At 30.4% G+C, this 27,773-nt stretch overlaps 1 protein-coding gene across 1 annotated transcript; it reads left to right on the top strand.

Moving 5' to 3' along the window:
• Window positions 1-122: 122 nt before the first annotated feature.
• Window positions 123-18,157, top strand: LOC129963212 (leucine-rich repeat-containing protein 58-like). The gene is made up of 4 exons (XM_056077401.1): window positions 123-863; window positions 8,998-9,214; window positions 13,441-13,630; window positions 15,574-18,157. The coding sequence occupies exons 1-4, from the start codon at window positions 274-276 to the stop codon at window positions 15,765-15,767; spliced, it is 1,191 nt and encodes a 396-aa protein (XP_055933376.1). The 5' UTR covers window positions 123-273; the 3' UTR covers window positions 15,768-18,157.
• The last annotated feature ends 9,616 nt before the right edge of the window (window positions 18,158-27,773 follow it).

The following is a 27,773-nucleotide window of genomic DNA, read 5'->3' as shown; positions in this document are numbered from 1 at the left end:
AATTCCTACATTTAAAAATATGTCTACTTTATACTAATTATTTTCTTAATTGCAACTTTCGAAAATGGCAAATTTTTATTTTCAATTTTCTGTTCATTTAGATCTGTTTCTTAACTGCAACTGGAATAATGATCTCTCTGATAAACATTAACTCAGTGAAGAAAAGACATCTTCCCTTTGGGAAGAATATGATGTCTTTTTTTCCACTTTCCAGTAAAGTTAAGTAATTATATTTCTTTCTCAGACTTTTCTGTGAAGTATCTGATCACCAAAATGGCCGAAGGATACCGATTTGATGACAAAAAAATTTCCAATCAAAATTCTAACGAGTCACGACGTGATTCCTCTTACCTCTCATTACGTAATGCCGAAGATATGTCTAACTGGACTCACTATCCTCACACCGATGAAGCCTCAATGGATTTATCGTATCTGAATTTAGATGGCATGACTCTGCATCAAAACCTGGAACTCTTGAAACCAATCGAAGATAATAATTCACAAAAGAAAGATATCCACTTCCTATTTCTACAACATAATAGGTTAGATTTCATTCCTGCAAACATAAATAAATTTTGGAATTTAAAACATATCGATCTGAGCAACAATTTTCTATCTGAGATCAATGAAGCTATCTTCGAGCTCAAGCAATTGAATATTCTTATTGTACGAAACAATTTGTTGGGGGATTTCTCTCTCCCCAAAAAACTAGGCATTCTCGAACACTTGCAGGAACTAAACCTCAGCGGAAATCTCTTCCGGACAATCCCTCCAGAAATAGTGGATTTGTCTAATCTTAAATCCCTTCATATGGGAGGAAATCAATTGGAGGAATTGCCAAGGGATATCTGGAGGCTGGAAAAGTAAGATAATTTTGTATAACTAAAACGTTATTATTCTTGCATGAATATATGATATATATTTTAAGAGTTAAACTTTTTCCATATAACATGATAGGAATTAAATGCATCATTAACGTTGCATGAAAACTACTTAATCTTCCAGTGCATACATGAATCCATTTTTGAAACAATATCTCATGCATAGTGTCATTTTAATCCCATTGTTGGTCAGATATACAGTTAGTTGTTTTTCCTAACTAATAAAGGAAAGTTGCCTAACATTCTTCTTTATTTTGTGCATATAAACTGTATTTCTTATACAAATGTTATCTTTAAAAATGAAGCCAGTTTGAATTTGTTTCCTCTTTTCCATACTCTTTCCTATATTTTCTTCTATTTTTTTATCCATTGGATTATTTAAAATTTATTATATTTAAAATAATTTATTTAATAATGCTTAACAAATTTTTTTCCTTAAATTTCATTTATTCTATAATGTTAAATAAAATAATATTATTATACAAGTACATAGTAAATCTGACTTTCCGACCCATCTAATAAAACAAATACCATCTTGTTTTTCCTATGTTTTCAGCTTTAATCCCAATTTTTTAGATATCCATGAAGGTTCAGAAATAGTTGCACGTTTTGAGATTGGGTAATTTTTTAAAGGGATTTGATAACATTAAAAGGGTTCTCTACATATGATTGTAGTTTTAAATATTTGCAAATAACTTTATATATTGAAGGAATAAATTTGAGAACTGAGCTTTTAAAATAGAAAAACCATGATGTTTTATATGCTCTCAACTCTTTAAACTTTTCACATTATTTTATCTGTGAAACATTATGAAAATTTACAAATAAATATAAATTATTGGTTTTGACATTAAATATTAAAATGAACTTAGTTAATTCAAAAACTTAAGAAGTTAAAATAATTTTTAATATAAATTCATGATTAAAGTTAATTTCTCATTATTGGCACTCTTAAACCTTTGAAGCCTTTCATATAAAAGTTATATCGTTAAAGGCTTTTACAGGTGCTATATATTCACAGACTTATCTGCACGAGTTTAATCACTTAGTAGAGTTTTTGATATCTATCTTTCATATCCTCACATTTTCCAAATGTAACAATAAGGAATGATATTCTGACAGTGACAATATATACTTGATTTTCCAATTTATAATTTCTAAAAAAAAATCAATTAATAATTACTTATTTGGTTTAAAAAGGAATAATACATTATATATTTAAATATGATGATTAAGAAGAAAATTATTTTTCTGTTTCATTTTTAAAATGTATGTTTTAAAAAGTATTTGTATTTTTTATGAGTAAATTTTTAAGAAGTTAATATTTACAGTAGTTATGAAACTGTCTTGAATTCTAATGGTAGAACTTTTTTTCAACTTCATGTACCTTTTATCAAAATTATGGTTTCTTAAAATGTAAAATTATGTGGATAAACACTGACAATCTTTTATTTTAGCTTTTCTGAAATTTTGTAAGCATTAATAGTTCAAGAAAATTGAATTAATTTATCATTAATTAGTGCCTTATTTTCAAATTTGTTATCTTGCTTTGGATTTGTAGCATAATTATTCAAACAGCAGTTCTCTCATGATTTTTCCCCCATCTTGCAAAGAACTTATGAAATATTTAAGACTATATTAAATAAGTATTTGGCTTTTTTCTGTTAGGTTTAATATCATTATTCCGTTCATTATTATATCATCATTCCGTTTCATTTCTATATTTTCTTCAATTTCTTTAAACATCCCTGACTTTCAAATATACTAAAACATTACCCAAGGTTTCAACATTTAGATTATATATAAAAAAAGTATGATTTGATCCAATATGGTGTTATAGGATGGCATTTTCTTATATTGTATTTAAAATAATTGGCTTTTAAGTAATTTAATACTGTTAATGGAAACTTAATTAAATGCCTATTTCATTATACTTGTATATATGTGGATTAATATTTTTTGGAATAACTAGAAAAAAAACCCTCATGAAAATGAGTTAATTGTTATTTGCATTTTGTCTTAAAATTTGTTACCTGTCACTTGTCTTATATGAAAATTTAATTTTTATCTCAGAAATATATTCCACTACATATCTTTTCTTGCCACTTATTTATTTAAAGATAATATTAATTGGATTATTTCTCTTTTATAAAAAATGATGCATTTATTTCTAGCAGTATTCTTGTTATTTTTGGATTCTTTGTTTTTAGCAAAATAATTATTTGTCCTGTCTCCAATTATTTTAATATGTAGCTTTTTCTTTTTTAAATCTCTCATTAATTTATCTATATTTCATATTGTAATTATAATTCTGAGTAAAACTAAAAAGTGATCTAGAAGAATTTAAATATTATAAATTTATTACAAAAAAAATTGATTTTTTTTCCTAACATATATCAATACTAAATTTGAAACTATTCAGAGTTTCATTTTGGGATCAGAAATAAAACATTGTTATACAAATTGATCATAAATTTTTGAAGCATTATTTTTTTTTCTTTTTAACTTGGTAATAAGTAATGCTACTGAACTATTAATGGGATTTGTTTTTTAATCAGAGATACTCATCTAATTAATTCCTTTTTTTAATTATAAATGAATATGATTTCATTGGTACTTGCTAACTTTTCTAGAATAAATCATTTATGTTCAGAAAAAGAAAGAGGAGGAAGATATAATTCAATATTTTATTTCAAGGATTTTAAATGTACACATTCAACTTTTGTAATGCTCCTGCCCTAAAATAAAATATTCAGTAATGCATAATTCTTTTAAATTTTTTAAATGTAAATAGTGTATGCATTGACATATTGACACCACCACTTTGTTTCAAGGTCATTTCTTTCAGTGTGTATACTAGAAGAAAATCTCTTACAAAGTAATTAAATGGAGGTTGTTGTACCTTGAGCTCAGGCAAAGTGCAAATCTAGATTTTTGCCATGTCATTATCACTGATGTTTCTTACATCACTTCTTTTCTTAATAAGGATATCAGTAAATTTATGATTAGGGCTAAGTCATTGAGCATACATTAGGTTTGAAATTGATTTCTATTTTATTTCATTATATTGAATTTTAAGTACATTTCCTGATTGTATAAAATAAATAAAATATGGTTAAACAGGAAGTGAAATTGTTTTGTTGTCCCTACAGGTATTAATTATTACATTCGTATTGCAGTAAATTATTACACAAGTTATGCCATTTTAGAAATTTGATTTCAATTTTGTGCATGCCTATATTCATAATCTAATGTGCATCAATATAGGCATGCACAAAAATCTCTTCAACTATCTTATATTTTTCAGTTATTTTTATGATTTTTATTTTATAATAAAAATGAAGTGTATTTCAGATGATAATTTTTTATTAGTTTTTATTTGTATTTGATTATACTTTTTTTTTTCTGTTTTACGTTAATTACAAAATACATAAGTCAATCATTTATTTTCTACTTTTGAATTCTGACTTCTTTCCATTTCTATGTATACAAATTTTCATATAAAGCAAGCATTCTTTGTTTTTATGCTATCAATTGCACAATGCTTATGATTAAAGCATGTGTCAATGGCTTATCATTTTATCTTTGCCATTTTTATTTAAAATAATAAATTTGCTTTAATCAAGCAAAATATTTGTTTGTCCTACATATTTACAAATCATAAGTATTTATAAAAGTGTTCATCTACTTCCCCCCCCCCAAATACATTTATTTAAAGATTTTAAGCCCATTTGATCTCTTGTACTATTTGGCAAAATATTTCAAAGCTAGCTTGCATATGGATGGTTAGTGGTGGATTTAGATATTTTATGACCCTAGACAGTGCCCATTAAAGGATCTCTTTTTAAATAAAATTGTCAAAATAATTTCCCATTTTAGTGCATTTTAATATGTTAATTATTTATTTTAGATTCATGTTTTATTAACTTTATGAATATATATTAGTTTTTATTGACCTGTTATGGCCCTAGACTGCCTACCTTTCATATTTGTGTATAATATTAAAGCATATGGTCACTTTCATAAATATTCTAATAACTAAGTAAATATAATGAAACATAGGAATCTGATAAATTATATTTGATAAAGAGTTAATATTATCCAAATATTTTATCATTCATAGAATTTGTATTTTTTTATTATTATTATTATTATTATTTTACAGTCTTAAGAGAATACAGTTTTTTAATCGATCTGCTTGCGGTTTCTCCCTTCTCTTATCCTAGTAGTCTTATGCAGTTGTCTAGTCTGCCTGTTGGAAAGTTAATGCTGTAAATTGTTTAAAAAATTTGTGGTGTGATTAAATTTTAAATGATAGAAGGAACAAATTGATCTAAAACTTTTAAATAAATTAATTTGTAAAAAAAAATGGAAATGTGCATTTTTGCAATTGCATGACATAATTATTATTTGTCTGTTAAATTATTGTTCTAATATTCATGCAAAAATTGTTTTATCTATAGCATTCCATTTAGTGGTGAAATTTTCTTCAAAAGCTCTTTCTGTTTGCTAACAATTAAATATATGTTTTTGCAAATAATAATAATATAAATGTGAAAAAATTAGTAAACTTTCAAAAAAATATGAAATGATAATTTTTATAGAAATTTGTAATTATTTTCACATTCTTTATATCTTTAAAACAAACTGAAAGGCTAATTTGAAATTGTCATAACCACTGTAAAATTTTGATTTATCCAAAATTAGAAATTTAAAAAATAGATCTCAAAGGCATTACAACAAGAAAAAGCAATGAATGCACTAAAAGTGGCAACAAAGATTTATTTTTAATATTTAACAGTTTAAAAAAATAAAGTATCAGTTTAGTGGATTCTGAACAATCTGGCATAAATCAGGTCAGATTAATAGAAATTCATTAATGTTGTGCACAATATATACAAGATTATATTGTTAGTAATTATAACAATATAATTTAGGGGTACAAGAGTAGTAGTTAATTGTATAAGTTGTCCTAATATCATTATCTTGACACACACCATTTTGACTTTTGTAACTGTTATTTACTTGCTAATGCTAAATGTGTTGGATTATTGCTCCAATTCTGCCAGCAGGGGAGAGGGACTATTTTCATACTTTGCTAGATTCTTGAAGGTTTACTGTAATTATAATCAAATTTTTAACACCTATATTTCGTTGTTGTATCGAAAAAATTTTATTTTACTCACGCATATTCTTCCTAGGCATAGAAAATGCTTGCATTGATCGAGAACAATTTATTTGCTTAGCCATTTTATCTGTCGAATCCGAATTAGACAAAAAGAAAAAATATTATCACCGAATTTTCTTTTGAGAAAATGAAACAAAATTCATACATTGTTACCTTTATTCTAGTAAATCACATATTAATTTGTATTTTGTAAATGTATGAAGCAGTTATTTTTATTTGATTAATTAAAAATCTCTATTTGGGATTAAAATATTAACTTAATAAAAAAAATCTATATTCGTCATTTTCATGTACATCTTAAGATTTTATAATACCAATGTAATAAATTATTTTGTCGTGTGAAATTTGTATCAAGATCTCCCCAAGTAAATTTCGCATTGCTTTTGTTCGGCCAGTCAGTAACGAGATTAAAAGGCCCTTCATCTCCCTTGAAGGCTGAGAGCTTAAAAAGAAGATTTTCTGACATGTTATATGGTGTTGTGTTTGCACGCTGATAAAAGCTGCGCCATTTATTCGACGTAGAAATTGAGTCATTAGACTGCAGAAACATTCCATTCCCCTCGAGTGAGTGCCCTAAGCAAGAAATGGATAAAAGCGTCTGTTGACATATGATTACAAATCGATTTTCAAAACCCAGTTTTATTCCACAAAATCTCAGCTTAAATGGGAAAAGTGCTTTTGTCCAAAATCTACTTAATAAAAGGACCTATTTTGATGGGACATTTTTTTTTTTTTTTTGTTTTTTTTTTTTGTTTCAGTGCAACGGCCATCATGAGCAAAATCACAGAAATGGTTAGTCTCGTCGGTGTTTTCGTTCTTTGTTCCCTTAAACCTTTCTAAGCTCTAATATTGACATGAAGAAAAGACGTCTTTCATATTATTTTTTTTAATAAATTCCTTTCATTTCAGCTTAAATTAATTAGTCATATTAAGATAATTTTTTCATAGAACTTATCGTACTACTTATTTTTAAATCGGAACTATTCCATTCACTGAAAACAAAACAAATATTAATTTCTAGTCTTTCGGCATTTTAATGTAATAAAGAGTTTTACATTTTTACATAGAATACAAAACTTTGGTTTCAATAGAATTTGACAAATTTCTCCTAATATCTTATGCATCTGTGTTTATTTCTAAATGAATCAGTTTTCAATGTATTGGAAATTAATTTAAGATTATGTGGTAAGTCTGGAAGGTACGGGCAAATGAAGGTGGAACTGTAGTGCAAGCGGCGCCATTACATGTAATCAAACTTTGAGATTTATCAGGTAGATGGCATTTTGTATTAAGAGAAATCTGATATTAAATATCTATTCAAGGTGTTTTAATGAGTGAAGCAATTATGGTTTTCTTAAAAAAAAAAAAAAAAAAAAAAAAAAGCGTGCCTTAGATTCTTCTAAATAGGCTCCGCTCTTCACAGTTTAGTTTTTGTCTGTCGCAAGTAGTAGTGAAACCGATATTTATAATTCAATGTACTTGAGACTAAGTGTATATTAAGAAATGCACTTTTTCGACAATGCTATTATTTAATTATAGATGGGTGAATGCAGTTGTACCGCAATCATGTTTAAATATAAATATTTAAACACTGCACTTTTCAGCATTATATGGTTCTTAACCGCTTTAAACCAGATTACGAGAGAAATTTCTAAATTTTACTTCTGCAGTAAAGGCATTAGAACCATAGTCCCACTTCCATTAGAGAGTCCTTTATATTTTTCAAAACTCTAAATTAATATCATTTCGAGACACCCAAGAAGTTCCCCTCTCTGCTCTTTTTAAATATTTAGCAGCTTCTTTACTCCCGCTCTACATACTCTTCATTTGAAGCAGGTTTAGTTAGTGTAGAGAGGGTACCCGCGGTTCCCGTATGTCTTGAGCTGTTATGAAGAAAACTGAATCTGCATTGCATTTTAGATGCTTCTTTTACTCTCATTGCACCAAAAATTTTATATGTATTTACAATTTTTCCAAAAGACCGTGTACCACATTTCATTTATATAAACCATTGTCTTTTTGAATTGTCGCGTTAACGCAAATATGTATCCCAATAGATGACGTCCCCTTACAGATTTGGTCCAAAATTTATTATACATCTACAATTCTGGCGATAAATCTATTTAGTAAATTCCATCCATGTAGCTCTTTTCAGGTTTTGAGTCATGTTCTCATGCTTACCGATCGACAAATGGACTTCCCTTTGATTGATTTCAATTTTGATTAAAATCGACACATTTCGATAACAATCTATACATTTGATGCCAAGACCACAACGCATCTGTGGTGTATATTTATATATATGTAATGATATTTTTAAATTTAATTGAATCCTAATTAATTTCCTAAATATTTAGCCTTATTCAGCCCATGTCAAAGTCATTCTAAAATATTCTCGTATTTCCAGATCCTATTCCAATTTTTCTTTATAATTCATTCAACTGAAGCTTTGTAAAAATCATGCGCCATCAGTTCCACGTACCGAGTGAAAATGATGCCTCCGTTGCCCTTGTTAAAGGTCAACACGTGTATTAAATCGACTCGTGGCGGAAATCTCATGTTATATAAGACGAGGGATAATTTATTTCTGGCTCTTCCCCATTTCTGCTCTTGTCTCGCCCTGAGGCGGACGTGTTTTGGCCACACCTTCTTGTAAATATATTATGCCTTCTCGGGATGGATTAAAGCGAATTTAAAAATGTAAAAAGTCTCTTCAATGCCTCGAACTTTCCTTCTGTTTTTAAGAATTATATACTTACACACACACACATACACATACATACATATATATATATATATATATATATATATATATATATATATATATATATATATATATATATATATATATATATATATATATATATATATATATATATATAATATAGTGTTTGAATCTTTAAATGACAATGATTCTCTTTCCGACAGATTGGAGGTTCTGTACCTGGGTGGCAATCGTCTCCGAGACATTCCAGCTGAAATGGGTCGGCTTCACCAGCTGCGCTCCCTCATCTTGTGCGAAAATCAGTTGCAGAGCCTTCCTTCCTCCATTTCATGCCTGCGCCGCCTCCGCTCCCTCTCTCTGCACAAGAACCAGCTCACCACTCTGCCCCCGGAGATTGTCACTCTCAAAGGGCTGGTGGAGGTAATCTTTCACCGCAATTCACACCTCTGCGATCTAAGTGGAAATGCACTTGTCTGCAGCTTTCAATAATGTTCATCGGTTTAAAGAGCTGAGGCTTCATATGCGCAGATGCTTATGGCCTCTGTCTCATGGTCGGAACTGTTTATTCGCAATTAACACCTCGGCACGGCCGCTTCCTGCGGCGAGTTTGTTCTCGATGTGACAGTTGGAGACATCTTGACAGTTGGAGAAGAGCTGTAAATATAATTTCAGGAATTAAAGCTGATACTGCCAAAAGAACGTGGAATTTCTATGTTGGCAATAGGTAATTTTTTAAATAGGATATTGAGGATGTATGGGAAAAAGAAAGCATATAAAAATGACAACACTTGATGAGTATGAAAAACTTGCCCATTAATGAACCATAATTTCTAAAAAATCCGCACTTTTGCTTGGGAACAATGATTTCAAAGGACTACTTTCTTCGTTTCGTCTCCCTTCCATGCATGCTTTTATTGTTTGTAAAAATTTGAAATAAGTTCTCAATTTGAAGTTCGTAAAAAGGTTCAAAGATGTATAAAATAAAATTTAAATGAGCATATGTAAGTAACGCTGTGAAATCAGTGACGATTGTCTCGTGCATTTTTCCATATTTGTGGATTTTGTATTCGAATTCAAATGAAAAACTCTGGTGTGTTAGTACTATCGAAGTTCATCCTTTTTATGAAATTGCTATTATATTTTGCTATTCTCAGGGGCAAAATTTACACCCATCTTTTCGATTCGCGGATCCGGAGACGGGGGGTGGGGGGGAGAATCCTATTTTTAAAATGTTGCTTTAGGATTTTAGGTGGTATTACAATAGTCAATTTTCAGAAAAAAAAGAGGCGAAAATTAAATTTGAAATTAACTTTTTTTTTTTTTTTTTTCACAAGTCTGAATACATTTTCCGATTACCATTACGCTTAAAAATGCTAATATTTAATTCCCCTCCCCTTGAAAAACAATCGCCACATAGATTTTTTTTTAAATTTTATTTTCACTCTGTTTTTGTGGTAGTCGACCAATATTGTACCGTCTGAAATTGTAGAACAACATTTTTAAAACTGGATTTTTAAAATATTATTTCACTTTAATCCAAGGAATCTGCATCTTCATTTGCAGCTCCTTTCACAAGTAAAGGACGACATTTTTTTTTTCTTAACTTCTTTAACTTTTACTGCCATATAAACCTTATCCTTTATTATCTCTTATTAACTAGAGTTTGAAATCAAAGTATCGTCTTTTTTATTTAAAAAAAATTATTTTTCAGGTAATTGAAGGAATTCAGCAATGATCTTTCATTTTTGATAACATTTTTAATACTTATCAGGGTTGTCACGCCACCTGGAAAACCGGAAAAATGCAGGGAAATTTGATAATTTTCATAAAAACTGAGAAAATATAGGAGATTTTATGCTTCTTAGTTATTTTTTCCCATCTAAAAATTGCCTATCTAGATAGCTAGAATAAACGATCGTAGTCATCGCTTCCCAAAATGAAACAATACCATTCGCGATTGTATCATACGGAAACTCACGCTTTTTCTACATTCTCCCCCTCTTTCGATTTGTGAGACAGTTGTTCTTTTTCCTTGAGATTCCCGAATTGCAACTAATCAGAATGTGCGAACATGCACTTCTGCAACCGTGTGAAAGATTAAAATACATTTCTCTGGCAGAAATAGCAACATTCAATCTGCAGACGCATCGCGTTGATGTTTAGTCACTAACTCGTGAGTTTATTGAATGACTGTGTATCATTTGAGAAATTTCTGCTTACATTATTCAGTGAATTATTTAATTTTCAAATGTAAACGTACTTTTGAATCACCCTCTAGTATTACTTTTACTATTAGTAGTAGTACTTTTGAATCACCCCTGTATAAGTATGCTTATTATAGTTTATACATTTCCTTATAACTAATTGTTTTGGTTTTAACTGTGCTTTTTCTACCATTTTTTTTATTATAATTTTTCTAAAAAATTTAAATTTTCAAAAAAATTGCTATTTTTTTTTTAAACATCTGACTAATCTCCGCATAATTTTTTTTTATCATTCTTACATTGTAATAACTTGTTGAATGTTGTTGCTTCTAAAAAATATTTCTTAATCTCATTTTATTGAATACATTTTTATTTTCTCTTATACGAAGTACTGTAATCGAACCCGATATTTTGACGAATCTCCATGTTTCAGACCTCCTTGAGTGCAAAAAAACTCATTTTTAACATTATGTCTGAGTCTTTGAACGCGTTCATTCAAAAGCGCTTTGAACTACACAGCTGGAATTTGGTATATGGAAATACGATCAAATTTGTAGATTTTTATTAAATTTTGAACGAAAATCATTCACATAAATTCTGTCTTACTGGCTGTTAGAGTACAAGTGACATCGATAACTGCAAAACGCGAAGAGCTGGGTCATTAAAATTTGGTTCACAGGGTTAGTATCTAAAATATAGAAACTTATCAAATTTTCGAACAAATCTGTCAAACAGTGGATCATCTATCGATATATGTTCTTTCGTATACATGTAATGCTATGGCTTAAATCGATGAAATCTTGTGAATACAACTGTAATTCTGGTGTCAATCGGCCGACAAAAATACTTCCAAAATGCATAAGCTCCAAATTGATTCAATGAGAAATGCTAGATTCCCGTGCCATATTTATATTTTGTAGTTGTCGTTCATCAATGCCGAACAAGTTAATCACGTTCTTCTCCAAGATCCATAATTTTAATTCGGAGTCGGGGGGGTGGGGGAGATCTCAATTGGACAGTTTGCAAGAAAGTGTAAGGGAGACCACTCCTGCTGTTTGTATTTGTATTACTTTTGTACATTTATTTCCATATATATCTGATTATTCACATTTATAAAGGCACAACTGTATTGATGTGTGTGAAATGTAATAATATGAATACTATATATTGTCCAGCATATATGAATACGGCGAAGTATTTCTGTAAAGTGATATTCTGTGTTTGATGCTGTTTGTGGTATATAGATGCCAATGCATCTCTTTTTAAGAGCGGTCTTGGTCCAGAAATGAAAGGACAAATTTATTTACATGGCTTCTAGCATTTCCATACAGACTGCTGCTGGTGAAAAAGCGGATATGCAATAGAAGATGAATGTATATTGGGTGATTTTCAATACAAATTCTACACAGTCCAGTCATGTTAATGTAACCACCGCCAATTTTTGACGTCAACGTTAAATAACCAGTCGCAGAAGGCACGTGTTATCATCAAATTTGGTAAATATATAAAGTGTGTTGTAGGCATTCGGAAAACATTTTAGTTCTTGCAGTCATGCAGAAACGGAGTGATTTATCCGATGGCTAAAAGGGAATGATCATTAGCTTTCGGGTCAAGGGTGGAAGCATTTCCGAAACGGCTAATTTTGTAAACTGTTCGCGAGCCGCCGTGGTAAAAGTATATCGTGCATGGCAAAATGGCGCTATCCAAAATCAGTGAAATGACAAATGTGGTGTACCATGGGCCATAGAGAGTAGGGGTGAACGACGGCTGCGGAGATGCGTTCGGACGAACAGATTTCCAACCGTTAAGCAACTGACCGCTCAGATGAACCAATGGGGCTACCAACAGTGTCTCCACAACGACGGTTCAGCAAAAATTGCTGCGTATGGGCCTCCGCAACAAACGCCTGGTTAATGCATTGCGCCTGGTTAAACGCCTGTTCATCGACGACGAAGGCTGGAATTTGCACGCCAATACCGCAACTGGACTTCCACTGAATGGAGACAGGTGACTTTTTCCGATGAATCACGTTTTATGCTCCATCGGACAGATGGTCATTGAATAAAATTGAAAATTCAAAGATAGTATTACACTATTGATATAAATTATTAAATAGATTTTCCTCAATTGTTTCTCACAAATACTATGAAGTAAAAGGAAACCTTAGTAATGAATAATAAAATGGTAATTTCTTTTAATAAAAATTGTATTTCTATTAATAGAAAAGATTATTTTTATTTATAGTGTGCCATTTTTGAGAATTTAGTCATGAAATTAAACAAGTGATTTATTACAAATTTGATTTCTTACAACTGGCACCTGCTAGTGTTAAATTTGAGAAAAATTGATTTCATGAATTAAACAATAAAAATAAAAAAATATGGTAATATTTAGAAATTTAAAAAAAATATATATTGCTAAATTTATTCGTTTGTTTTGCAGTTGAGTCTTCGTGATAATCCCCTAGTTGTTCGATTCGTCCAAGATATGACGTACGATCCTCCCTCCCTGCGTGAATTGGCAGCTCGGACGGTCAAGCTCTTCCGCATCCCCTACAAGAAGCGCGATCTCCCCCCAGGCCTCATCGATTACCTGAATTGCGCCTGCAGATGTGTGAATCCCAAGTGCAGAGGTGAGTTTGCTCTTCATATACTATTTCTTACTCTCCTTGGTACTTTTCTGTCAACTAGATAGCAATAATTGATGGTTGATATGAAAGAAAGGCACTTAATGAAAATGCTGGAAAAACTTTACTTACCTGACAACAAAATATGTAAAGCATTTTGTCATTTCTAAGCAAACAACACAAGCTCATAAAATAACATTCATTTCACTTTCCTGATTCAATTAGTTCTATATTTAGATTTTAAAAGTTATGCACCATTTCTGTATTTTTAAACTATAACACATTTCGTGTTCATAGCTAATTTTGCAGAAAGTGGTTTTATTGTGTGCTCAATTAATCATATAACCAGTATTTTCCAGGATTTTGTGAAGAGCCATCTTGTTCAAACTGAATTTGCTTTACTAGTTAAGAAAAATGTAAATGCAGCAATATCCAGAAATACCTGCTCTCTCTGGTTTAGTTATCTAAATTTAGTAATTATTTAATAAAATAGGGATTAATATTTTGAAATTATGTAGTGAATCATTATTTTCAAAATTGCACTTTTTCTTAGATGAATGAAAATTTTTTAAAATATTATCTTATATATTCTGTATTTCTGAAATATTTTTTTCATTTTTTTAAAACTATTCTCTTTGCTGTGTTAATAAATTTGTTTAAAAACATGCATATATGTATGTGCATCACATTAACACTTTGAATTATTGGAAACTATATTGTGTTTTTACTTCATGCTAATTTTCAGGATTTTTGATATGGAGTTGTAATCACATTATATTGTATGGCACCTTTATTTTTAAATAATTTAACTATTACATTTCAGTTTTCAATAGCCATGTTAAGCATTTATGTAAGAATGTTTCATAAAATAGCCAGATCTGGTGTAAGTTTTTTTAATTTTAATATTTTACACTTGTTAGGAAGAATTTCTAGAAATATTATACATTTTTTAAAGAGTAAAATAGCATTTAATTTCTCATAATGTCTGCTATAGTGAATGATGTAATAAGTGTTTCAGACCATCTTAAGATTCTGAAAAAGCTCCATGAAATTTACTCTTTCATACAGGATTCCACTCAAATATGTCATTGCTTTTCAAGTATATTAGGAATATATGCTAACCTTTTAACTAAGAGGAATGATACACTGCATGTAGCTTTTGCCATACTATCAACTTAAGTTGTTGGTTTTTGATGTAACATATATATATCCTTTCATAATTTAAAAGTACATATTTGATAATAATGGGATGAATGATTATCCAAATATTTTCATTCATTGCATCTCTCTTTAAAAATAAAATATTTTTAGTTTTTTGTATTAATCAAGTTATAATAGGGGGAAATATATGTAATCTTCATGAAAACGTCTTTTTTTTTTTAATGTTTTTACATGCTTTTATTAACTTGATTTGTTTCATATATGTAAAAATGAAATTTCGAATCAATTTTATATTCATTCCTCCTGTATCAGTTTTCAAAGCTTGTGCATTTATGTCTTCTCACTGTCAGTATTTGAATACTTTATCACATAATCTATTAATTTAATTTTGATTCCTTTCAAGTTTCTATAATATTTGTAATAAGGAATTAAGAAATTTAAAGAATCTAAATATTAAGTGTAAAAATTAGATAATAATTAGAATGAAAAAATTCTTCTGTTTAGTATTTTGATAAAAATATATATAAAAATTATTTTTATTGAATTTTGAAAAATCAAGTGTTTAAAAATGTAACTATTGAACTTCTTTTATCTGTCTAGTTAATTTTATCTAAATAAATTATCTTTTTTTATGTGAATGAAATTATTTTTTTAAGCAAATTCCAGAACTCTTAAGATTATTTCTTCTCTGGAATTTTAAGAATGTATATGAGTAATCAACTTTTGAAACTAATGTGGAAATCAAAAGGAGCTTGTTGTGTTGCTTAAGAAGTTGTGTATCCTTTCAGGTGTCTACTTTGATGTCCGTGTGGAACATATCAAGTTTGTGGATTTCTGTGGCAAATACCGCATTCCTCTATTACAGTACCTGTGCTCTCCTAGGTGCGGCAACACCTCCTCTGCATCCCATTCAGATGTCACTAGTTCTGATGATGACTCAGATGTGCCCCACAGTCGTCTGAGGCGTGTTCTTCTGGGCTGAGTGGGCATTTGGTACTGAGCGTTATTCTCTTTCCAGATATTTTGGAAAATTGGGTTATATTCAAATATTTGTTAAAAATTCCTTCTTTAAGGAACGAAACACAAAAAAAAGGAGCAAAAATAATGGGCTTAGCTTGTTGTTGTTTTTACTGGGATGAAAAAAGATTGTACTATAACACTAATTTTTAACTGCTGACCTTCTATTACAAAGGACATTTAAATAAAAGGTTTTATTAAAAAAGTTCATTTCAAGAAAACATCTTTATTTTCACAAGCAAGAAATTAAACTCATTTTTGACTGGAATAGTGACTGTATTGTGCAATTTTTTTTTGTATTTTAATGATTACATTTTTGTTATGAAATTACAATTTGTATATTGTTTAACTACTTGCAATTTGGTAATTCCATTCTATGTATGTTATTAGAAATACAAATCTTTCAGGCAACTTGATCGTTTTTATGTAAATTCTTGAGTTTTGTAATTTGTTTGATTTTCTGTATCTGTATAGGTATTGTACCATATTCTTAAACCTGTGACAGTTATTTGTAATAGCAAAGTAACTGAATTTACTTTTGTACTATTATCTGTATTTCGAGCTTAATTGTTAATATGAGATTGATTATTAAACTCCTAATGAAATATATTATTCACAATAAAAATTCATTACTCTTTCTCATTTCTATTTTTTAAATTTTGACTTGACTTTGTATTTAAGAAAATGAATTTTCTAATTGATTTTCACTCACTTTCTGATGTGAAATTTTGTACATGTATATGTTTTCCATAACAATGCACTGTTTAATGCTAAACATACCAGCATGCCAATATGTTAAAACTACAATTGGAAAACAGCCATTTTTCCAATCGTGAGAAGTTTAATGTCAAATATTTTTATAATTATCAACTAACTGGCTAATTTTATTTTGGTTCTATACTAGTAGCAACATTTAGTTAAGAATTTAAGAAAAAAATTATTCTATAATATTTGCAATAATTAATCATATATTATAAACCCAAAAGCAGAAAATAATTTATATAGTTTTTTTTCTTTTAATATACTGTTCAAAATGTATTTTGTGGAAAAGCGTCTATATTTGATTCAATTATTCTACTTTTAAGTGGAACTCAAACTGATTTATAAATATTTATGTGTAACTATGATGTAATACGGTTTTCTTTGTTTAGTGAAATTTGTATGTTCAAAAAGCCATGGCAGAAAAAAATATTTACATAAAGCTCTTTAAACTCTTGATTTTTTTTTTTTTTTTTTTTTTTTTCTTTCTTCTATAAAAGGCCAACGGAAAAAGAGTGATTATTATGCATTTATTAAATCCTTATATGTAAGGTTTGCCCTAATGAAAAGATGAATTTAGTAATATCTAAAGAATTTTATAAATAATGTGCAATGTGGCACTTTATACATAACTGTCATTGTCCTTGTATAGAAAGGAAATGGGCGAATCCATTGTAGAAATTCCTTCTCTTGGTAAAATGCTTTTACTTGTGACAAACAAATTATTCCCTTTTGTGTGTGTTGTATTGAATATGAGCAGGTTGTCACTTGTGGCCTAGCATTATTCTGCAGCAGCACTATAGCTTTCCTGTGTTCTTGTTTTTATTTGTAATGCCATTGAACATTGTTTTTCCCAAAAAGAACCAGTTAATGAGTAGAGGTCGAAAATTAATCTTAGCATCTCTTCTTGGCAGAGTGTGGAATTGGAATGGCATCACTTCATTCTCATCAGCACGAACAATAATCCACTTAAATTAGCCTTTACGTCCTTTTCATATGGACATAATTTAAATATACAAGAATTTGATTGAAAGTAATAGTGCAGAGCATTCTATTTGTTTTGAATTGAACTTTCACAAGACAGACGGTAGATTTTAATAGCCAAATTGCAGCTGTTTGCCGCAACCAATAGTTTCAATCATTAATTGCATAAAAAAATTCAGAAAAATCTAAATGTAAACAAAAAATGAATTTTTGAGTAATTGCAGCCCAATTTGTCAGACTGGAATTGTTTCATCAGCGAGGTCATGAATTTATTTTCTTGATCAATATTCCATAATTTTTTTATATTTCCAAAATAGTTGCTAATTTTATTTTCTGAAAACTATATTTGCTATATTTTTATATTTCCCTTATAATTGGAAATTGACTGCTTGCTTCTGACTGGCAACAAAAAGTATATTTAACTATTTTTATCTTCCTTGATTTGTATATAGGTTTTAGTAAATAATAAGAATATTTTAGTTAAAATATATGGCATGGAAAGATTTGTTGAGAAATGTTTTAAAGCTATTTTTATGTAAAATACACTTGTTGTAATATTTCAGTTTGAAATTTTTGTATGCTCTTTTAATAAAATTGTTGATACATTCTCAATTTGTGTATTGAGCTGCCCTTTATACACGAATTCTGTCTGCCCAGAAATATTAAATTATATTCTCTATTCATTTTTGTCATAATTAAGTTAATTAAATAAGCAGTTAAATATCGTTGTGAACCATGTTTAAAGGATTTTTCCTTGATGTCTCTACCAACTTGTCATGATGATGCAAGAAATCTTAGGGTATAATTTAGTAATTATGTGTCCTTTTGTCATTTTTGTTGCTGAGTTCTGTCTTCCCTGAACTGTCTTTGCACTTTCATTTTCAGAACAGTTTGGATCAAAATTGAAGCTTAATGGTTCTGGTGTTTGAGTAAGGGAATGGCCCCAGTTTATTCAATTGGTTATTGACACAACTATTTCTTATTTAAGTTTGCTTCTCTAGATCATGGTATGACTATGCATATAAGAATGGTATCTTTTTGTTTGTTTTTTCCTTCTGGAGGAAAGATCACCTTATAAGTAATCTGATAAATTGGCATAACACTTTTTATGGGTCAAAATACCTTCTTAGATCCCCCTCCCTGCCGAAAAAAGAAACCTTTCGGATGGGATGGGAACACATGTTCAGTGCTAACGTCAATTCCTACTCTGAGATTTCAGCCTGGTTAACGATTTGGACTCTTCAGCTAATAATCTCATGCATGGAATGATCACCTAAATCATCAAAGCATGCATTCTCATCACGATGTCCAGTGTCATGTCAGTAAAGCAGTAAACAATCGTTACGAAAGGCAAAATTTCATCCCAGTTTTTCTGTTCTGTTATCAGCATAAATGACAATATATCGGCCCACATTTTATTGGAGTGATGCGCTTGCTTGCGAATGATTAGCTGTTGTCGGAACATTTATTAATAGGCTCGCCTTCAAATATATCATTTTAACCAGGATTTTTAGATATAGGCAAATGCTATGCCAATCTCGCGGAATGGAATTATCGGCCACTACAACGCAGCGCACTTAGTAAAAAGATTTGTGGATTGTTAGATATAAAAACAGATTAGTGTAAAAGACTATCGATTGTCACGATGGCACTCGACCACAAAGATAATGCAGTTTACATAGATAGAAAAAAAATAATTTAAGTAATCTACGAAATTGTGCTGAATATTTTTTTAAAGAATTCTTTCATTCTTGTTATAATATAAAACTATGCAAATGGAATCTAGGAAGAATAATAGAAATTCTACTGAATAAGTCATCAATGCCAATATGAAAACTTTCAGGAGCAATTAAAATGATTACTTAATTTGTTTGTTACAATGAATGAATCGTAAATAATTATCTCATTGCTATTATTCATTTGTGAAGTTTTTTTTTTTTTTTTTTTTTTTTTTTGTTTTGTTATATTTATGTAATCTCCATTTTGAAAAATCTGTAACTGAAATTGGTATTTCATGGTTCCACAAACTATATTTAGTGTTTTTGGCTGAGGGGGTGGATGCTAAATGCACGATAGTTAAATTTCTTACGGTTTAAGCAAATTAGTTGTGGAACTTTGAAAGCAAAGACGCGTGAGTGCTGAGCAATGGGTTTATTGTTCTCAGAAAAAAAGGAAACTAGTTCCTAGTAAATTTTTTTAATAAAAATTAATCCTTATACAGGCCACTAGTTTTCATCGAATTATTGTTATGGACATGTCCATTTGGAGAAAATTATCCTTAAAATGATGAACGTCGAATCACAATAAGCAAGTGTCAAAATTATTACAGAGCGTTATACGGATCTGAAGTGGGGGATATCCGTATTTACGAAATGCAATCGGCAGAAAATTGCTTCTTAGCTTTTTTGAAGCTCATCGGGTACAGTCAGGCGGGGGGGGGGGGATAATAATTTAAAAGGCCTTTTTTTCACCCATTCCCTGAGCAAATGACAGAATTTTGGAATCAACATGTTGACAGACAGGCAACATGGATTCCACACTACTTTGCATCACGTGGCCTCAGAAATCTGAAATGACCGCGTAGCAATTGCTTTGGATAAAAATGCAACATCATTTTTCCCCCCTATTTTGAAATGCTTTGCGAAAACGGTTGTCGCAGATTAGTCTGAAAAGTTTGTACAAAAAATATGAAACAAATTTGCCGTTATTGTTTTGTATGTATTCCTAATGAATTCATCAGCATTTTTTAATGAAATCTAAAATATTTCAACTTCGTATTATTAGTCGTTTGGAGTGCGTCATTTTTTTTTTTTTTTTTTGAAACGTTACCTGATACGCTATTTGTGAATATTCGGTCATAAAGCTGGGGATCTTGATTGCACGTTGTTCGAAACTATACCAACTGGAGATTTTATCTTCGACAAACCACGCAACAACCCTGCAAGAAAACGGTGATATCAATAACCTGTCATTCAATAGTTACTTAATAAAAAGAAGAAGAAAAAAGGGACACTGGAAGTGTAAATGCCGTTCAGCGCTCACTTATTTAAAAAGGGAGACCCCAGCTTGGAAGTTGGTTCCCAATTGTATAACCTCAGTTTTTCTATTCATTCACAAATATTTTCAAAAAGCTTCACTCACGAGTTATTAAAGATAATTTTTTACATTCAATTTAAAACCGATACAATGGAGAGCCGTCTTGTCGAGTATCAGACCATTGGTGTCTCTGAATACACTATTTATTATTTAACTCGTAATAAAAATCTTCCCAATAGTTTGCATGGCTTCATATTTTCAGAGATAATCAAACTGCACTTTGCAATACGACGAGAAAACTCACTGAAGCTCATGAACAAAAACAAAAAATCACTGTCGTAAATCTTGATATCATGATTTCATATGATTCTGTCCACATCGATGGCTTTGTTCTTGAATGCTTGCACCTTGGTATAACAGGCAAAGTGGCTATCCAACTTCCTTCAATTCAGAACTCTCCAGATTCGTTGGAGACATACTATATCTAGCATCAGAATCTTGAACAAAGGCTTACCCCATGATAATGTGCTTTCGTATTTTCCTTTTGTATTTTAGTGCACGACTTCTGTAAAACTACAGGTAAATGTGTTGAATGTATTCCTTTTACGGATTTATATATTTGTTTTCTGCAAACATCCTACATGGGAATTTATTACGGAAAAAATTCCAGATACATTAGAAAATATATCAGTGATGCAATTATTGGAAACTAGAACGCACCCCAGAAGAAAGGGCTGTAGCTGAATTAACCCCCCAAAAAACTGCAACATATTCACACGTTTCTTATGCGGGACGTCCATTACAATGAAGTGAACCGATTAAATATCTTGGGTTTTATTTTTTTATTTTATTTATTTATTTATTTTTTCTAAAAAGAATCGACAATGTTCAAAAATATCAGAGATCGAACAAGAAAAACATAAATGGACTCAAGGTAATTTTTCGTCAAAAAACTAGGACTAAAGATATTGTCAACATCACAAATAACGGGATTTTCAACATATTTTGTTATTGTTTCACCATAATCAATAATTTTGGGGGGACACAATTTAAAGCATCCGATACTATTTTATCAGCGGCTCTGCGAATGAAACTCTAGATGTCCCTAAATAGACCACGTATATTGTTCTTTTAAGAGTTGCTTCATAGAAAATTTCTTCAAAAAAAAAAAAATTAAGTCGCTAGCTTCCCAGTTCTTCTTTAAGCAAACATCTTATGATTTACATTCCAAACTTTTAACAGAGCGTTCTCATAATAATGAAGAAATTCAATTAGTTGCCAAAGTTGCCCAGTCAACTCCATTTTTACTGCTGAAAGTTTAGATAGCTATTGTCCGTTTACAACTTTGAGAAGTATATCCATCCATTCTCCAAAAATTATTCAACATATAACCTCCCTGATTAAAACTTTAACCAAACTAAACTAAAAAATATCTTCCCTGTGATTACTCGAATGCTTTGCTTCGCCAAAGAAGTTACAGAAAATATACTTTGTATTGAATAGATCTCTCCTGAAGATATTTCAAGCTCCAAAAAAGCGACGCATCAGATCACAATCAATAATTATCAAAACAGAAAATATTGTATCTCCTTAGGTGACATTACTACCATTGAAGCATTCTCTTCATAGTCCAAAAATCGAAGAGATAATGTTTTTGCCAGGCTAATCACCAAAAATTTATTACACCAGGATTTTGAAGCGTTTTAACCTCCAAAATGATCCCCTTTGTCATGAGTGTAACAGCGTTAATGATTTTGAACACATAATTCTTTCGTGCAAAAAGTATACTTTTTATAGAGGCAAGCTGACGACTTTCTATAGTTAGACAAACAAGATATCTCTTTCAAAAATGTTTTTGGAAAAATAACTTCAAACAAAGCCTGTCTTCAAGCAATGGCGCACTTTAACTTCGTTGATCACATTCTATTATGACCCCTTTTACCTAAACATCACTTGCCTGAACGTTTGAACTTAAGAATCCTGAATACGGATTGAATCGCATCAGCGAAACTGCTCTGGAACTGCTGGCTGAAACTTCAATTAGTTGCGTGTGTTTAGATGACATTTGGAACTAGGGGTTAAAGCTGTTGTTGCTTAAAATCCCTACCTCTTATTTCTTCAAGTTGTTCCCGCATAAAACTGTAGACCTTGGTTAAACCCGCGAATACCTTGAATGACAATAGTTATGAACATTGGTCTTTGACATGGATTTAACATTTTCACTGAATTTCTTGTGATCATTCGCAATTAATTTCTGCCTTGTGGTTGAAAAGTACTCGGAAACGGAATTTGGTTTTAGACGCATTTTTTCAGAACAGAAATTTAACACAGAACTATAGTTGCAGTCACAAAATCACGTTCCAAATGTGATGTATATAAATCCTTGAAATTTTGAGTTATCGCTTTGGCATGCTTCTAAAGTTACAGACCGACAGACGATCAATCCCTTGTTGAATATGGTTCAAAATTCAAAAAGTATGTACATTATAAATGTTAAATCTCTGTGCCGAATTTATCCATGTAGCTCTCTTTGTTTCGTAAGGATTATATCTTTAACTTATATTTTAACAGCCGAACAGACAGACTGCCTCTAAATAGATTGTGCTCAAAATGTGATAAAATTCTGTAAATTTGGTGTAAATACCTTGTACCAAATTTTAACAATCTAGCTTCAAGAATTTTTTAATTATCTTTGTCACAGACTGACAGACATCATGCCCAAAATTTATTTTTCGAACTCGGGGAGATCTATAACTTGGAGATTCGTCAAAGTCTTGAGTTTGAATTTTTTGACGGTTACAATATTTTCTCCATACTTCAGAGACGAGAAAGTGAAAAAACGTTGTGCCTGCTCTCGAGAATATCCCCACAGGACAGGTCAGGTGTGGAAAAAAATAAATGATTATGATTATTTGCATTTTTTTAATCCTTTTCAAGCATTAACAATTTTGCTTCGTAAATTACCAGAATACTTTACACAGACATTTGAATTTCTGATGGATAAAAATACTTTTGCTCGAGAGCATCTTGGAAATTTTTTTATTCTGATTGCACCGTCCATCAGAGTCTTGGTAATCATTTCCAAGGACCTTGCCAAGAACTTTCAGGCCAATACAGAGAACTCTGATACCGGATACCTTAGCTTTGATTATTCGGGGTCACAAATGGTGAACATTTTTTTTTTTTTTTTTTTTTGTACGATTTAGTGCTTTGTTACAAAGTAAGAAATATTATAGTTGTCTTATAGACAATAATATCCCACTTTTACTCTAGTTACGAGATACGTCGGGTATGAATCTAATTGAAAATTTGTGCTAATGCACTCAAACACTCAGTCACCTTTATTATAAGTGAAGGTGTACCTAGAAGCTACACTATGAGCATGTTTGTGTTGATTTTATTTTATCTTTTAAAATAAACTAAATTATTTTCTGAATTGCATTTTTTTTTTCGTGACAGTTTACATAAAAGTGAAAATCTATTTTATCTTCAGTTATTATCAATGTTTGCGTCATTTCCGAATATTTGCGTTTCTCTTTGCCCGAGTTTTGGAAGGAAGATAAAAAATCTTCCATTGTCTCGTGCAATGAGAATTTCTCTCCTCGCACTTGAAAACGATGTCACGCGGCTCATTTGCGTTTGTCTGTTTTATTCGCATATAAGAAAACTAATACTTTTACGTCTTACAAATTTTACATTGAACCCTCAAGACATTCAACTGCAATTAATTACTAATCTAAAGATTTCGGATAACAAATATTTTTAATCTCAAATTTGGCGCTTGTATATAAAGACTGCTTAGAGATAATATATAATCTGTCTTTAGAGAAACGTTGAGTTTTCAAACTGGCTTTTTCAAGAGATTAAATTTTATTTACAGAAATTAACAATGTCAATAAAAGGCGAAGCTTATTGTTGTCAAATAGTATTCTCCCGTTTTAATGAATAATAACACATGTAGATCTCTTAATATAAACTGCTATTATAAAGAAAATTCTAGCTATTAAAAATTCAAATTATCTGCAAACAAACCGTTTTCATGAATCGAATGCCAACGTTTATATAAATTAACATTTACTAATTAAAAAAATATTTTTAATAATGTTTATTTTTTTTGTAGAATTTTTTTTTTTTTTTTTTTTTTTTTTGACTTTTTGCATCTTTAACAATGCCCGTTCTATTGCAAAAGACTTTTTGTTCAAAACCAAATACTCGTATTTTGAGCTTGATGATATGTCAAGAATATTTAACAGAAAAAGATATCCTGAATTATAAGTTTTACGAAATTTAAAAAAAGACCAAAAGGAAATGTTTGTGTTAATATATTTTTAGAAGTATGTATTATTGTATTATCAATTATTGTATTCTACTAAAAGGCTGAAATGAACATCTAGACTATCTATAATCTTTGTTTTTTTTTTAGCATTTGAAAGTTGTCAACATATCATTATTGTTGCAGAATTCTTTCGAACGATCCAATACAGCGATGTATAAACCCTTAACTACGTCTAATGTGTATATAAGCTATAATATTATAAATGAGCTTTCTGCCGGCGTCCTGGCATAGGGGTAGCGCAAATTCCCCGTGATCTGGACGTCCTGGGTTCGAGTCCCGGTTTGGGCGTGGTTATTCTTCCGTTGTTCTGTCTGTGAGATGTGTGAATGTGCCCTCCTGTAAAAAGGGGTTGTGCAAGCGAATGAGTGATGCGTGAGTGGCAAAGTCGTACTCTTGGCCCTAGTTGGCGCTGCTATAAAAAAAACAAGAGGCGCCCCCCACCGGCTTAAAATCGCTGTCTTCGTAACAGCGGGCTTGTCCAAGGCAAGTGCCATAAGAAACAAACAAACAAACAACAACAATGAGCTTTCTAGATGTATAATAAATAAATGTTTATAAAGTTCTAGCCATCAATCCATCCAAACTAAGCGGTCTGCTATATCCAATTCAAGACAGCTTTGAAGCTAATGTAATAAAATATGTACTAATACAACAAAAACAGATAAACTACCCGATATAAATAAAATCAATGAACTTAAAATAATGATATAAAAAAATATCTGATTACGTCAGCTGCCCGTGTTAAAAGTGCTCAAATATGAGACAAAATTCAGACAAACTGTTAAGATATTTACAACAATTTAAAAAAAAACAGTGTTGAATGGCTTTTTACGGCTCTTGCGCATTAAAATCTTTTTGCTCCTCGTATTAATTAGTTTCTACATATAACATTAAACCTCATCATCTAACACATTAATCTCTACATTGATTGATTGAAATGTGATAAGAATGGGGGTTTTGGCAACAAATCCGCTAATGCCAAAAGAGTGCATTACATATTAAAAGTAACAATAAAAATGTGGGAAGAATGCAACTTAACATGAACCGTTGCCAAATGGCACAAATGATAAATGTGATGAAACAGAGAAATGGGTTTAATACTTCGATAAAAATTAAAATAAAAAATAATTGCAAATGAATTTAATAAAATTGTTTAAGAATGAAAAAGAGGTATTAGCAGTGAAATGAATGTCACTATAAAACTAATTTTTTAAATTTTAAGATGGTGTAAAATATTCAGGCGGTATGTTTTTCTGCGGTATTTTATTCAGAATTTTTACGAAATCTTTTTATTCTTCCTTCCAACCCACTTTGGAAGGTCGTGACATTTTTTTCAATGTTGCAGCTGATCTTTCTAGGTACTAAAAAGCATGATATTGAATTCGTGATATTGAATTGCAACAAATAAATAAACAAACGGATTATTTTCAATTATGTATTTGAGGGGGTGATTGTGTTTGTTTCATATACTGCTGGTAAAATAGACATAAAAATTTCAATAGGTCGGACGATTCTGTAGAAATCTAAATATAAATTTAAAAATAACGAATTAAAAAATAGAACCTAAAAAAAATGTGAAGTTTTTTTTTTTTTTTTTTTCTTTTTTTCTAATTTTTTAGTCTGCTACGATCTGTAATAATGGCTTGCTTAAACGGCGATATTAAATGCAAAAAGCGTTAACGGAGAGCTGCCAACCTTTATCATTATAGATGTATCTGCCGATGAAATGATGCTATTCACTCGTATCAAGAAATAATGAGAAAATCAAGAACGAGTAAAAATAAGCGGTCATCGTAAGAAGAGGTGATTGATGATTCATTTTGCGCTTGCTCATTGGTCATTTGCTGAGATCAGGCAACGCCTTTGGTCAAGCAGCAATTGGACGAAGACGCTCATTCGCCGTGAGATTCGCTCTACCAAATAGCCAAAGCACTATGGGCGCTAATTTATAACTAAATGCAGTTAAAAAAATGTAGTATGTTTTATCAAATAAAAATGGCGAGATTCTGAATTCGCGGGTTTTTGAAAATATCTTTTTAAAAAATTTATAAATAAATAGTATTGATTAAACTCTACAAAATATCAAGAATCATATTATATTTAATTTTTAAAAAATAGGTTCTGAAAATTTTTTTTTAAATGAATCTCTGCTGCTCATTTTGATTCTTGCTGCCCTCTTTCTTATACATTGAATGACGAGATCGCACTTTTGATAGTGGAATTTTTTTTATGGTATATTCATCCTTGAATGAGTTAGATTCCACTTCCCTGGATTTCAAAATATCAGCACCCGAGTAAAATAAAAAATTGAGTATGATGATGAACAAAGTGAGTTGGTTGAGAAATGATTTGATTTTTCTGTCTTGTTGGCAGATTTAGTCTTGACTCTCACGTTTCGACAATTTCTATTAGCCTTCATTGAACTGTGGCGGCTCCTGCGCTGCAGCGGGAGGGGCGCGTTTTTGCATCATTGTTCTTTTTAAAACTAAATAAATAATTTAAATATTAGTTTGAATTATTTAAATATTAGTCAGCAAATTTATTAGTTCTTAACTTGATACAGGTAAGAACGAATTTATAATGAATTATAATTAATATCTCATTCATTTTAAGTCTGATTTTAAATTAAATTTTCTCAATATATTTCCCACAATTCTGATTCCTGTTTACTGAAGACCAATTGCTTTCGGTAACCAGCTAGTTTGTTGAAGTGATTGGTTGTTAAAGTTTCAATGAAATATTTTGTGTCACTTCATCGTCAGAAAAATATTTTTTTAATTTCAAATTTTAATAGATATAATATTTTAGAGGTCTGACACCGTTCTGTTTGTTGTGGTACGCATTTTCCAGATTTTT

The sequence above is a fragment of the Argiope bruennichi genome, chromosome 1 (genome assembly GCF_947563725.1).
Source record: "Argiope bruennichi chromosome 1, qqArgBrue1.1, whole genome shotgun sequence".
Lineage (NCBI taxonomy): Eukaryota > Metazoa > Arthropoda > Arachnida > Araneae > Araneidae > Argiope > Argiope bruennichi.
Note: the sequence above shows the minus strand (reverse complement) of the source record. Positions and strands in the feature narration are given on the sequence as shown.

Bases quoted from the DNA above. Each gene is read 5' to 3' on its own strand.
- LOC129963212 (XM_056077401.1), top strand. From the start codon at position 274: ATGGCCGAAGGATACCGATTTGATGACAAAAAAATTTCCAATCAAAAT. The intron at 864-8,997 runs GTAAGATAATTT...TCTTTCCGACAG, and splicing joins GATATCTGGAGGCTGGAAAA to ATTGGAGGTTCTGTACCTGG. The intron at 13,631-15,573 runs GTGAGTTTGCTC...GTATCCTTTCAG, and splicing joins TGTGAATCCCAAGTGCAGAG to GTGTCTACTTTGATGTCCGT.